At 38.1% G+C, this 13,378-nt stretch overlaps 1 protein-coding gene across 5 annotated transcripts in view; it reads left to right on the forward strand.

Moving 5' to 3' along the window:
- Window positions 1–13,378, forward strand: part of mapk10 (mitogen-activated protein kinase 10) — a 43,738-nt gene extending 30,360 nt beyond the window's left edge. For 2 of the 5 annotated variants that reach the window (XM_087790629.1, XM_087790625.1), the window contains exons 8-14: window positions 856–927; window positions 4,964–5,146; window positions 6,079–6,203; window positions 6,599–6,625; window positions 7,105–7,168; window positions 8,294–8,371; window positions 13,164–13,378. In XM_087790629.1, the coding sequence (XP_087646755.1) occupies window positions 856–927; window positions 4,964–5,146; window positions 6,079–6,203; window positions 6,599–6,625; window positions 7,105–7,168; window positions 8,294–8,371; window positions 13,164–13,306 (692 nt within the window). In that variant the 3' untranslated portion in view covers window positions 13,307–13,378. Of the gene's footprint in view, window positions 1–855; window positions 928–4,963; window positions 5,147–6,078; window positions 6,204–6,598; window positions 6,626–7,104; window positions 7,169–8,293; window positions 8,401–13,158 lie in introns of all 5 variants that reach the window. The other 3 variants (XM_087790627.1, XM_087790628.1, XM_087790626.1) reach the window with 3 other exon arrangements.

Below are 13,378 nucleotides of genomic sequence, written 5' to 3' on the forward strand. Positions count from 1 at the left end.
AAAGACATTTAAAAAAGTTTTTGTGAAAAAGAAAAATTAAATAAATTAAAAACTCCTTCCATAAGAATACTATTTTTTCAATAAAAATTATTTCTGCTAAAATAAAAATAAAATACATTTTCATAAAAAATAAAAAAAATCACAAAAAAAGGGGTTTTGAATTCAGACCTTTTTCTTTTCTGTGTTTGTTTGGTTTGAACATTTTTGTCTTGATAATTAAATCCCCAAAAAGATGCTTAAATGTTTTTTTAATTGAAAGTATTTTTGTTCTGATTTTTTTTTTTAAATGAAAGTAAAAGTTGCTTCAATCAAAAAGTTCAATAAAAAAAGTTCCTTTGGTCAAAAATAATGTTTCAATCCATAGAAAGTTGGTTCAAAGACAGTGTTTGAACAAACATTTTTAATAAAAAACAATTCTGCACTACAGAAAAAATTAAATTAAAAGTTGCTTCAATAAGAATAAAATATGTTTTATAAGAATAATTGCTGGTCCAGTCAAAAAATAATATTTACAATGATAAAAAATGTTCCAATAAAAAAAAAACTTTTTAATAAGGGTTTCGAATTCAAACTTTCTTATTTTGGTGTTATATTATGGGCAGAACATCAGTGTCATTACTATGCATTTCAAACCCTTTTTTTAAAATTGAATATTATATTTTATTGTGAAGCAACTTTTCTTTGATTGAAGCCATTTTTTAATTGAATAATAAAGAAACAAAATTCACTTCTTTAAGCTCGAACTTGTCTCTCGAATCTGCTTCCTGACACTGAACTAACACTTTTCTTTTAATCTGCTTCTGTCTCTAAATCTCTTTCTTTCTCTCCTTCCTGTCGTCACCCTCGGGACTGCAGTGGACATATGGTCGGTGGGGTGCATCATGGGAGAAATGGTTCGCCACAAAATCCTCTTCCCGGGCCGGGACTGTATCCTTATTGACTGACAGCAAACTGAGTGACTGACATATTGATCTGATCACTGGCTTTTTATTGATTTCACTGTGAAAAACAAGTAAGTAAGTAAAGGATGTTTGTGAAGATCTTTCTAGACCAGGGTCACAAAGCGCTTTAACAATCAAAAACAATACACAGTTAAAATACTGTATATACTTTAAAAGATCAAGACATATCAGACAAACACATGATTCTCAGAAAATCAGGGAAAGCACAAATAAAAGTGTCTTGAGATGTTTCTTGAAGGAGTCAGTAGATCATCAAACACAGATGTTTCTTGAAGGAGTCAGTAGATCATCAAACACAGATGTTTCTTGAAGGAGTCAGTAGATCATCAAACACAGATGTTTCTTGAAGGAGTCAGTAGATCATCAAACACAGATGTTTCTTGAAGGAGTCAGTAGATCGTCAAACACAGATGTTTCTTGAAGGAGTCAGTAGATCATCAAACACAGATGTTTCTTGAAGGAGTCAGTAGATCGTCAAACACAGATGTTTCTTGAAGGAGTCAGTAGATCATCAAACACAGATGTTTCTTGAAGGAGTCAGTAGATCATCAAACACAGATGTTTCTTGAAGGAGTCAGTAGATCGTCAAACACAGATGTTTCTTGAAGGAGTCAGTAGATCATCAAACACAGATGTTTCTTGAAGGAGTCAGTAGATCATCAAACACAGATGTTTCTTGAAGGAGTCAGTAGATCATCAAACACAGATGTTTCTTGAAGGAGTCAGTAGATCATCAAACACAGAGATGGTTCTTGAAGGAGTCAGTAGATCATCAAACACAGATGTTTCTTGAAGGAGTCAGTAGATCATCAAACACAGATGTTTCTTGAAGGAGTCAGTAGATCATCAAACACAGATGTTTCTTGAAGGAGTCAGTAGATCATCAAACACAGATGTTTCTTGAAGGAGTCAGTAGATCATCAAACACAGATGTTTCTTGAAGGAGTCAGTAGATCATCAAACACAGATGTTTCTTGAAGGAGTCAGTAGATCATCAAACACAGATGTTTCTTGAAGGAGTCAGTAGGTCATCAAACACAGATGTTTCTTGAAGGAGTCAGTAGATCATCAAACACAGAGATGTTTCTTGAAGGAGTCAGTAGATCATCAAACACAGAGATGGTTCCAAAGCTTAGGAGCAACAGTCTGGAAGGATTTCTCTCCTCTGGTCCAGAAGTTCAGGAACCATCAGTAGATTCTGATCCACAGACCTCAGAGCCCGAGCTGGGGTGTAAGTCTGGATCAGATCACTGATGGAAGGTCTGACCATGAATAGATCTGAAAGTAAGAACCAGAATTTTAAAATGATCCTGAAAGAAACTGGAAGCCAGTGAAGAGTTTTAAGGATCGGATTAATGTGAGTTCTTCTACTAGAGCGGGTGAGAATTCTTGATATTAGAGTTTAATGACTCGTTGTTAAAGTGTTTGTTTCTACTGTTTTATTCTAGAAGACATATTTGGATCGATGAGTCACAAGAACATACAGATGAGAAGGTGTCAGTGATTATTCTGCTTCTGACTTTAATGAATGAACGATGATCGTCCATGATGTTCTCGGTTATTAGTCGTCACAGGAGCTCCAGCATGATTCTTTCTTCAACAACATGTTGTCTTTATATCGTCTTTAATATTAATCTATTATAGTTATTACTATATAAGGATGTTTATCAGTGTCAACAGATTATTCAAAGGTTGAATTTTCAAATGTTCAAACTTAAATGTTTTTTCTTTATTGAATTGATGTTTTTTAAGCTTTTTTTTCAAAATGACTTGATCAATAATTTCTCTATTGAAAGAGTTTGATTTTATTGAAAAAAATAATTAAATCATTTCTATATTAAAAGGTAGAAGTATAGCAATATAAACATATACTCTCTCTACATATAAAACTTATTTACTTATTAAATAATCAGTTTAGTTTTGTAATCTAATATGTTTGTAATCAAATATTTAGTCAAGGTGACCACAAAGGCCCGAAAAAAATAAATGTTTGTGGTATCCCTTGTGTCTCTGGCTTGACTCGCTGTGGACCAGAGGATACACTACATTAGCTAGTGTTTGTGTAGCCAGAAAAAGAAATGCGCTTGTGGTATCCCTTGTGTTGTCTCTGGCTCAAGGTGGTCTCTGGCTTGACTCGCTGAGGACCAGAGGATACACTACATTAGCTAGTGTTTGTGAAGCCAGAAAAAGAGATGCGCTTGTGGTATCCCTTGTGTTGTCTCTGGCTCAAGGTGGTCTCTGGCTTGACTCGCTGAGGACCAGAGGATACACTACATTAGCTAGTGTTTGTGTAGCCAGAAAAAGAAATGCGCTTGTGGTATCCCTTGTGTTGTCTCTGGCTCAAGGTGGTCTCTGGCTTGACTCGCTGAGGACCAGAGGATACACTACATTAGCTAGTGTTTGTGTAGCCAGAAAAAGAAATGCGCTTGTGGTATCCCTTGTGTTGTCTCTGGCTCAAGGGGAACGACCACCACTGCATATGTATTTATGGAAGCCATGGAGATCGTCATCAGGGTCATCATGACCCAGTGACAACACAAAGGATACCTCAAACACATTTGTTTTTTTCGGGACTTGACCCAGAGATAACACAAGGGTTAATACCTCAGTAATAAAACTTCTCTAGAGATAAAAAAAAAACAACAACAACAAATGTTTGCAAAAGCATATTTTAATTTTATTAAGAAGTTCCATCGCAGACCTAGAAAAAAATTAAAGAAACTTAAGTCTTGAAAAATGAAAGGTGGTTCAGATCCTCGTGGAGTAACTTGAGTGTCTGTGGATCTCATGTGGTCAGTGTTGCTGCATCTTTGGAGAACATTGATACGATTGAGAGCGACAGAGTCGGAGAGAATCTGTGAGACTGGAGGAGGTTCAGTGTTCGGGGGCGGAAGGAGGTTCTTGTTCTATTGAGTCTCTGACAGACGACTGTCTCTGAGTCAGAACAAGAGGATTTGAACTGACAGTTGATGGAAGAAAACATCTTTTGTTGAAATTCAAACGCTGGTGACGAGGATCAAACACAAAAGCTACTTAAGCTCGTGGCAAAAACAACAAAATACTAATATTGCACAACATATGGTATAAATATATCATTTCCATCAGAATATAGACTTTTATTCAAATGTTGAGATATTGATTTTTATTAAATAGTTTTTTTTAAGAATTGTATTATTATTTTTAGTTGACTTTTTTTTTAATAGTACTTTAATAGTTTATTAGTATTTTCAAGATGAATGGATTATTTTAAACCTAGATTTAGATAAAATTGATATTTTTCATTTTGTATTTTTTAATTCTTGGCCTTTTGAATTCAATATCAAAAACGTTGGTATAATAGTGACGCCGTGATTGGCTGAAAGTTTGATGAAGTATATCAGTGCTCTGTAGGTAATGTCTGGTGACTCTATTATACCAACATTTTTTATACTGAATTCAAAAGATTACGAATAAGAATTTATAGTATTTAGGCATTTTATTTTTGAATTTGTGGAATAACAATAAAAAATTCTATGTGATTTTCTTTTTTTTTTAACATTTTTTTCAATGTAATTATGGAAAAACAAATAAATAAACATTTAAACCACAAATGATTGAGTTTAATTATTACATTTAAATCAACCTTTTCGAAATAGAAAATATCTAATTAAATTGTTGGAAAATAATATATATATATATATATATATATATATATATATAAAACAGTTTGTACTGTTTTTAAAGTTTTTAACATTCAATATTCTGAAGACACTGATATACTTCAACAAAAGCACACACACACACACACACACACACACACACACACACACACACACACACACACACACACACACACACACACACACACATACACACACACATTTTCCTGATTATTTAAAGGGTTTTATTTGTATTAATTGCTTTATTTTGTGGTAAAAACAACATCATCATTTTAAACCTTTATAATCTTCCATCCATGTCTCCACTGTGGCTGGTGTTGGTCTTGACCTTGACCCCCTCAGACATCGACCAGTGGAACAAAGTGATCGAGCAGCTCGGGACTCCGATGCCAGAGTTCATGAAGAAGCTCCAGCCCACGGTGAGGAACTACGTGGAGAACAGGCCCAAGTACGCCGGCCTCACCTTCCCTAAGCTCTTCCCCGACTGTCTGTTCCCTGCAGACTCCGAGCACAACAAACTCAAAGGTCAGAGTTCACTTCAGGTTCACTTCAGGTTCGTGTCTGGAAGATTTATCATACATGCAGTCCCTACGTTAGCCATGTGGGGCGCTGGAGAGTCAGAACTTTTTTTTTAAATTTGTTGTTTAAAACGAAAACAAAGATATGGGACATATTTATAAATGTCCAATATCTTGACAGATATCTGACATTTTCCCACTAGAAAATATATTTCATGCTGTGTGGTGAACTTTTGGGTAAAAAAGTGGTTGTATTTTTAAAGCATTTAATTATTTTTCAATTGAATGAATTCTATATTAAAAGGTCACGTTTGTTTTCACCGAATTATTCAATGTAATTGAAAATAAATAATGAAAATTTAATACAAAATTAAATATTTAAAAATTAATGATTTTCACACATATCAAGGTGACCCGGAGGCCATGAAAACAAATGTGTTTGTGGTAACCCTTGTGTTATCTCAGGGTCAAGGTGACACGAGGCCTGACAACATATATTTATAATATATATATATATATATATATATAATAAGAATGATTATAAATATGAGATTTAATAAATTTTTTTAAGTATTAAAAAAATCAAGTTCTCAATATAAAATATTACATTCAATTATACAATAAAATAAAACTTAAATAAATAAAACATTTATTTTAACCGTTGAGTTATCTCAGGGTCAACGTGAACGACCTCGTGCCTCTGGGTCATCTTGACCCTGAGACGACACAAGGGATGTGACAAACACATTTGTTTTCAGGCCTTCGGGTCAACTTGAACCAGAGACAACAGTAGGGATACCACAAACACATTTGTTTACATTGTTTTGTCTTTTTAACAGAACATGTAGAATAAATATATTATTATATAAAATATTTCTTTATGGCTTTTAATCTGCTTCACAAACAACCCGCTAACATGGCGTATCCTCTGGTCCTCAGCGAGTCAAGCCAGAGACCTCCTGTCCAAGATGCTGATCATCGATCCGGCCAAACGAATATCGGTGGACGAGGCCCTGCAGCACCCCTACATCAACGTTTGGTACGACCCGGCCGAGGTGGAGGCGGTGAGTCCCGACTCGTTTCTCTGATCGTCAGCATTTGCTGCTTTTTTCTTTTTTCCGTTGGCATCTCATTCTTGTTTTTATATCTCTAGCAGTGTGTAGCTGAGATGTAAGTGAAGCCTCTGTATCATGAGGTGACATCGAGATTGGGAAAAAAAAAAGTTGTCTCCTGCGTAATTTAGAGTAAAAGTAAACACTTGTAACTCAGTATTTAATCATTTTTAAAGTCATAAAAACCACTATTTTTCGACTCAAAGCTGACTTCTCTGACTGTGTTCTGTGCTTCGATGATGGTGTTTTCTGTTTTCGAGTCACGCTGTTTTTCTATTCATGGCATTTTTTTCAACACATTTTCTGCTGTTTTCCCTTTTCTCTAATGTCATGTCATGCTGATGAAGGCCAGAGATCTCATCCAAATATCCATGGTAAATAACCACCGCCCTGCATCCGATGCTCACCCAGACAAATGTGTACTTTCCATGTAGCTCCACCACAATCTGTGTTCACCCAGCAGTGGATACTTGGATTATAGTACATCTAAGTGTGAAGTTACCCGACGTAACCACGGTTCTACGAATGGATGCGAGTCCCCCTCCAGCCGGGGGGTTATGGTTATTCCTTCGGGGGTCTGACCGGAGGGCCTCGCATTCATGAAGTAGAAACCCAGGTTACCCAACGTAGCCACGGTTCTACTTCATGAATGCGAGGCTAGAGGGCCGCACATACATGAAGTAGAACAAATACAACATGCATTATTTGATTGATTTATACTAACTTATGAGTGAATTAAAACACATAATTTGATGTTTACATATATTTATCTTGTTCATCTTTGTGTTGAGCTGCAGATAAATGAAGTTTAAGTATTTAAAGTATTTTGAAATGAGTGTATTTGTCTCTGCAGCCTCCGCCTCAGATCTACGACAAGCAGCTGGATGAGAGAGAACATTCCATCGATGAGTGGAAAGGTGAGTTGTTGTATTTTTTTATTTTATTTTACGACAAAACCTTAATCAGTTTATTTTTTCAACCTCTGACTCTGTTTGTGTGTAAAAATATGGACGTATTTATCAGTGTCATCAGAATATTGAAGAGTTTGATCTAGTATTCTAAAATAATTCTAAAAATAACTTTTTTTTTAAATGCTTTGTGTTATCTCAGGGTCAAGTTGACCCGGAGGCCTGAAAACAAACTTGTTTGTGGTATCCCTTGTGTTTTATCTGGGTCAAGTTGACCCAGAGGCTTAAAACAAATGTGTTTGAGGTATTCTTTGTGTCGTCTCAGGGTCAAGGTCATCCAGAGGCACAAGGTCGTTCACCTTGACGCTGAGATAACAGTTAAAATACATTTGTTTTAAGTATTATTTTATTAAATAATTAAATTCAATGTTTTTTTATTGAGATTTTTTTATTCTTTTATAATTGATTTAAAAAAAACTTGCATATTTATACTCGTACTTTTTTTTTTGGTTCACACATAGAGTTTGATACTACATTAAGTATTTTTTATTTTGTATTCTTTTGAATTGAATATAAAAATATTGGTATAATAACAACAACCAGACAATAACAAAATAATTTCTTGATAGAACTTTCAGCCAATCAGGGTTCACTATTATACCAACGTTCTTATATTGTATTTAAACGACTACTTCTTAAAAAATACTGCATTTAGAATGTTTATTTTTGAATTATTGGATTTACAATATCAAACTCTATGTGTAAAACAAGAATAATTCATTTTGAATACATTCAAAACATTACATTATCAACTATCAATATAATAGTGAAAAATAATTTAATTACATTTTTTTTAACTCAATACCTAAAAAAACGATAACATTTCAATAAAATAAAAAAAAACATTTAACAATTCAATATTAAACGATGGCACCAAAACAATTAAAAATTGTGGATGGAATTGTATTACATTTTTTAAGCCTTGGTAACAAAATTATACTTAGAAGTGATTGGATTTTAGTTGTGTTTTTTTTTCTTCTTTAGTGTGTGTGTCATGTGTCATGATGTGACATGTGTGTGTGTCATGTGTCATGTGTTGAAGCTCCTAACAAGTGTGTTTGTGTTTGTGCTCAGAGTTGATCTACAAAGAGGTGATGAACTTTGAGGAGAGAACGAAGAATGGCGTAGTGAAGGGACAACCTTCACCTTCAGGTACTCTCAGTGCATAACCTCGTCGCTCTGTAAGTGAATCTACTACAACTGGACGTGTTTCCCTCGTGTTGTCCGTGCTCGTGTCATACATGCGTGTGCAAATACAAATACATGTAGTGAGTCATCCTGTGCAAATACAAATACATGTAGTGAGTCATCCTGTGCAAATACAAATACATGTTTCATCTGTACTCCATGTCGTGTCTACTATTGTGTGACTTTGACACGTTTGGCACTTTTGCGTCTAACAGGACATTTTTATATATAAATATAAATTAAATAAACTAAATTAAAGAGTTAAAATGATGATCAATATTTTTTCCATAAATTCTTCCCTCTATTCCTCGCTCCATTCTTCCATCCATTCCTCCCTCAATGGTCAGCTGATGGGAAGAATGGATGAAGCAGATGGAGAGTCTGAGCTGAGAGTAGCAGACGCAGTGCAGCAGCAGCAGCAGTAGTTTCACTGCAGCAGCAGCAACAGCAGCAGTAGTTTCACTGCAGCAGAAGCAACAGCAGCAGCAGCAACAGCAACAGCGGCAGTAGTTTCACTGCAGCAGAAGCAACAGCAGCAGTAGTTTCACTGCAGCAGTGGTTTCACTGCAGCAGCAGCAACAGCAGCAGTAGTTTCACTGCAGCAGAAGCAACAGCAGCAGTAGTTTCACTGCAGCAGTGGTTTCACTGCAGCAGCAGCAACAGCAACAGTAGTTTCACTGCAGCAGCAGCAACAGCAGCAGTGGTTTCACTGCAGCAGAAGCAACAGCAGCAGTAGTTTCACTGCAGCAGAAGCAACAGCAGCAGTAGTTTCACTGCAGCAGTGGTTTCACTGCAGCAGCAGCAACAGCAACAGTAGTTTCACTGCAGCAGCAGCAACAGCAGCAGTAGTTTCACTGCAGCAGAAGCAACAGCAGCAGTAGTTTTACTGCAGCAGCAGCAACAGCAACAGTAGTTTCACTGCAGCAGCAGCAGCAGCAGCAGTAGTTTCATTGCAGCAGAAGCAACAGCAGCAGCAGCAGCAGCAGCAGCAACAGCAGCAGTAGTTTCACTGCAGCAGAAGCAACAGCAGCAGTAGTTTCACTGCAGCAGCAGCAACAGCAGCAGCAGTGGTTTCACTGCAGCAGCAGCAACAGCAACAGTAGTTTCACTGCAGCAGCAACAGCAGCAGCAGTAGTTTCACTGCAGCAGCAGCAACAGCAGCAGTAGTTTCACTGCAGAAGCAGCAACAGCAGCAGTAGTTTCACCGCAGCAGAAGCAACAGCAGCAGTAGTTTCACTGCAGCAGCAGCAACAGCAGCAGTAGTTTCACCGCAGCAGCAGCAACAGCGGCAGTAATTTCACTGCAGCAGAAGCAACAGCAGCAGTAGTTTTACTGCAGCAGCAGCAACAGCAGCAGTAGTTTCACTGCAGCAGCAGCAACAGCAGCAGTAGTTTCACTGCAGCAGAAGCAACAGCAGCAGCAGCAACAGCAGCAGTAGTTTCACTGCAGCAGAAGCAACAGCAGCAGTAGTTTCACTGCAGCAGAAGCAACAGCAGCAGTAGTTTCACTGCAGCAGCAGCAACAGCAGCAGCAGTGGTTTCACTGCAGCAGAAGCAACAGCAGCAGTAGTTTCACTGCAGCAGAAGCAACAGCAGCAGTAGTTTCACTGCAGCAGTGGTTTCACTGCAGCAGCAGCAACAGCAACAGTAGTTTCACTGCAGCAGCAGCAACAGCAGCAGTAGTTTCACTGCAGCAGAAGCAACAGCAGCAGTAGTTTCACTGCAGCAGTGGTTTCACTGCAGCAGCAGCAACAGCAACAGTAGTTTCACTGCAGCAGCAGCAACAGCAGCAGTAGTTTCACTGCAGCAGAAGCAACAGCAGCAGTAGTTTTACTGCAGCAGCAGCAACAGCAGCAGTAGTTTCACTGCAGCAGCAGCAACAGCAGCAGTAGTTTCATTGCAGCAGAAGCAACAGCAGCAGCAGCAGCAGCAACAGCAGCAGTAGTTTCACTGCAACAGAAGCAACAGCAGCAGTAGTTTCACTGCAGCAGAAGCAACAGCAGCAGTAGTTTCACTGCAGCAGCAGCAACAGCAGCAGCAGTGGTTTCACTGCAGCAGCAGCAACAGCAACAGTAGTTTCACTGCAGCATCAACAGCAGCAGCAGTAGTTTCACTGCAGCAGCAGCAACAGCAGCAGTAGTTTCACTGCAGCAGCAGCAACAGCAGCAGTAGTTTCAATGCAGCAGCAGCAACAGCAGCAGTAGTTTCACCGCAGCAGCAGCAACAGCAGCAGTGGTTTCACTGCAGCAGCAACAGCAGCAGCAGTAGTTTCACTGCAGCAGCAGCAAAAGCAGCAGTAGTTTCACTGCAGCAGCAGCAACAGCAGCAGACGTTTCACTGCAGCAGCAGCAACAGCAACAGTAGTTTCACTGCAGCAGCAACAGCAGCAGCAGTAGTTTCACTGCAGCAGCAACAGCAGCAGCAGTAGTTTCACTGCAGCAGCAGCAACAGCAGCAGTAGTTTCACTGCAGCAGCAGCAACAGCAGCAGTAGTTTCACCGCAGCAGCAGCAACAGCAGCAGTGGTTTCACTGCAGCAGCAGCAACAGCAACAGTAGTTTCACTGCAGCAGCAACAGCAGCAGCAGTAGTTTTACTGCAGCAGCAGCAACAGCAGCAGTAGTTTCACTGCAGCAGCAGCAACAGCAGCAGTAGTTTCATTGCAGCAGAAGCAACAGCAGCAGCAGCAGCAGCAACAGCAGCAGTAGTTTCACTGCAGCAGAAGCAACAGCAGCAGTAGTTTCACTGCAGCAGAAGCAACAGCAGCAGTAGTTTCACTGCAGCAGCAGCAACAGCAGCAGCAGTGGTTTCACTGCAGCAGCAGTGGTTTCACTGCAGCAGCAGCAACAGCAACAGTAGTTTCACTGCAGCAGCAACAGCAGCAGCAGTAGTTTCACTGCAGCAGCAGCAACAGCAGCAGTAGTTTCACTGCAGCAGCAGCAACAGCAGCAGTAGTTTCACAGCAGCAGCAGCAACAGCAGCAGTAGTTTCAATGCAGCAGCAGCAACAGCAGCAGTAGTTTCACCGCAGCAGCAGCAACAGCAGCAGTGGTTTCACTGCAGCAGCAGCAACAGCAACAGTAGTTTCACTGCAGCAGCAACAGCAGCAGCAGTAGTTTCACTGCAGCAGCAACAGCAGCAGCAACAGTAGTTTCACTGCAGCAGCAGTAGTTTCGCAGCAGCAGCAGTGAATAAACCTTTAGTCACAAACAGAAAGACAAGTCAAGGGTTTAAAGAGTGAGTTTTGCTAAAGCTGTTCTTCTTTTGTCTTTAAAGATCTAATACATCAACAAACACATGTGTCTTATTTCAACATTTAAACTTTTAACTTTAAATCATTTTCAAGACAATGATATGAAACATGTTTGATGAAACTTTATTACGCATCTTTGGAAGTTTTTCAGTGCATCAGAATATTTAATGTTGACATTTTAAATATTACATTTTTACTTGAAACTTGATTTGTTTATTTAAGTCAAAACGTTGTTTGTTTTTCAAGCATTAGATCATTATTTTGAATAATTGATTTCAAATTTCCTTATTGATTTTTTTTTTTTCAAAGTCAATAAAAACATTTTTCACATTAGACTTTATTATTCCAACATTATTCCCCAATAATTCAAAAATACATTTTCTAAATGTAATATTTTTTAACTCATAGCCAATTGCTGGTTTAATAAGTGACACCAGACTAAATATAAATAAATATATAAAAGGTGCCGAAAGAGCTTTTTTTTTTATACAAAAATAAATATATTGAATTTACGCAAATCATTTTTTAATTAAAATAATTACAACATCAAACTCTATTTATAAAAATCCATCATTTAGAAAATCTTCACAGCCTTTAAAATTCAACAGAAAATAATGATTGACACTTTCCATATGTCAACACTTTATATTGGATTTAAAATACTACAAATAAAAATGAAAAAAATAAAAATGAGAAAATTTAAAGTGAATAAAAAAAATAAGTTTCAATACGAAACTCTTTGTGATAAAATAAAAGATACATTTCGAAAATATTCTATTTTATTAATTCAATTATTAAATAAAAAATTACATTTCAATATATAAATGATTGAATTAATAATAAAAATAAAAAAAAGTGATCCCACCGACCTATTCACTTTTATACATCCAGTAAATAAACCTTTACCGTTACTTAAACAAAAAGTATTTCTTAATAGTTGATCAGCTGTTCATTCAGCAGCTGCTGTAGAAGTATTTAGAAGACATGCTGTCTTCACTGAAATATGCTGTGAATAATCTCTAAATAATAATCCATCGTATTAAAAAAACCTGTATCATGTTGTGAAAATACAAACATGTCATGTATGTACTTGAGGCATCATCATCAGTCAAAGCTTAAAAACCAAAACATTGACTTAACTGCTGCTTAAATCTGTGAAATGAAGTCAATTTAAAAGTCAACTAATGATAAACTGAAACTCTAATGATGTAGTAAATGTTCTTCATGACCATGTTTTGAACGTATTACTTTATAAAGTTGCTCTGAAATCTGGGCGAACGAGAGGTTACGAGAGTCCATTATGACGTAATAATGGCTTCACTGCCTCGCTTTGTTTATACAACGAGTCCCTTGGAGGGCTGGAGCCTTTCAGGGATTGACAACCATTTGACCTATTTGACCCAAAAGTGCCTCAGACCCCGCCGCCCCCTCCTGTGTGTTGTCACCTTGTGGACCCCCTCGAGCAGGACTCTTGTAACCCGGTGCTGCGGTTGCTTCCCTCAGCGCAGGTGCAGCCGTGAACAGCAGCGAGAGCCTCCCGCCCTCCTCGTCCATCAACGACATCTCCTCCATGTCCACCGACCAGACCCTGGCCTCCGACACCGACAGCAGCCTGGAGACGTCCGCCGGACCCCTGGGGTGCTGCAGGTGACTAGCCGCCTGCCTGCGCAACCCCTCCTTCTTCCGGCGATGAAGCAAACGAATTAAAAAAAAAAGAAGAAAA

The sequence above is a fragment of the Callionymus lyra genome, chromosome 5, assembly GCF_982586985.1.
Source record: "Callionymus lyra chromosome 5, fCalLyr1.hap1.1, whole genome shotgun sequence".
NCBI lineage: Eukaryota > Metazoa > Chordata > Actinopteri > Syngnathiformes > Callionymidae > Callionymus > Callionymus lyra.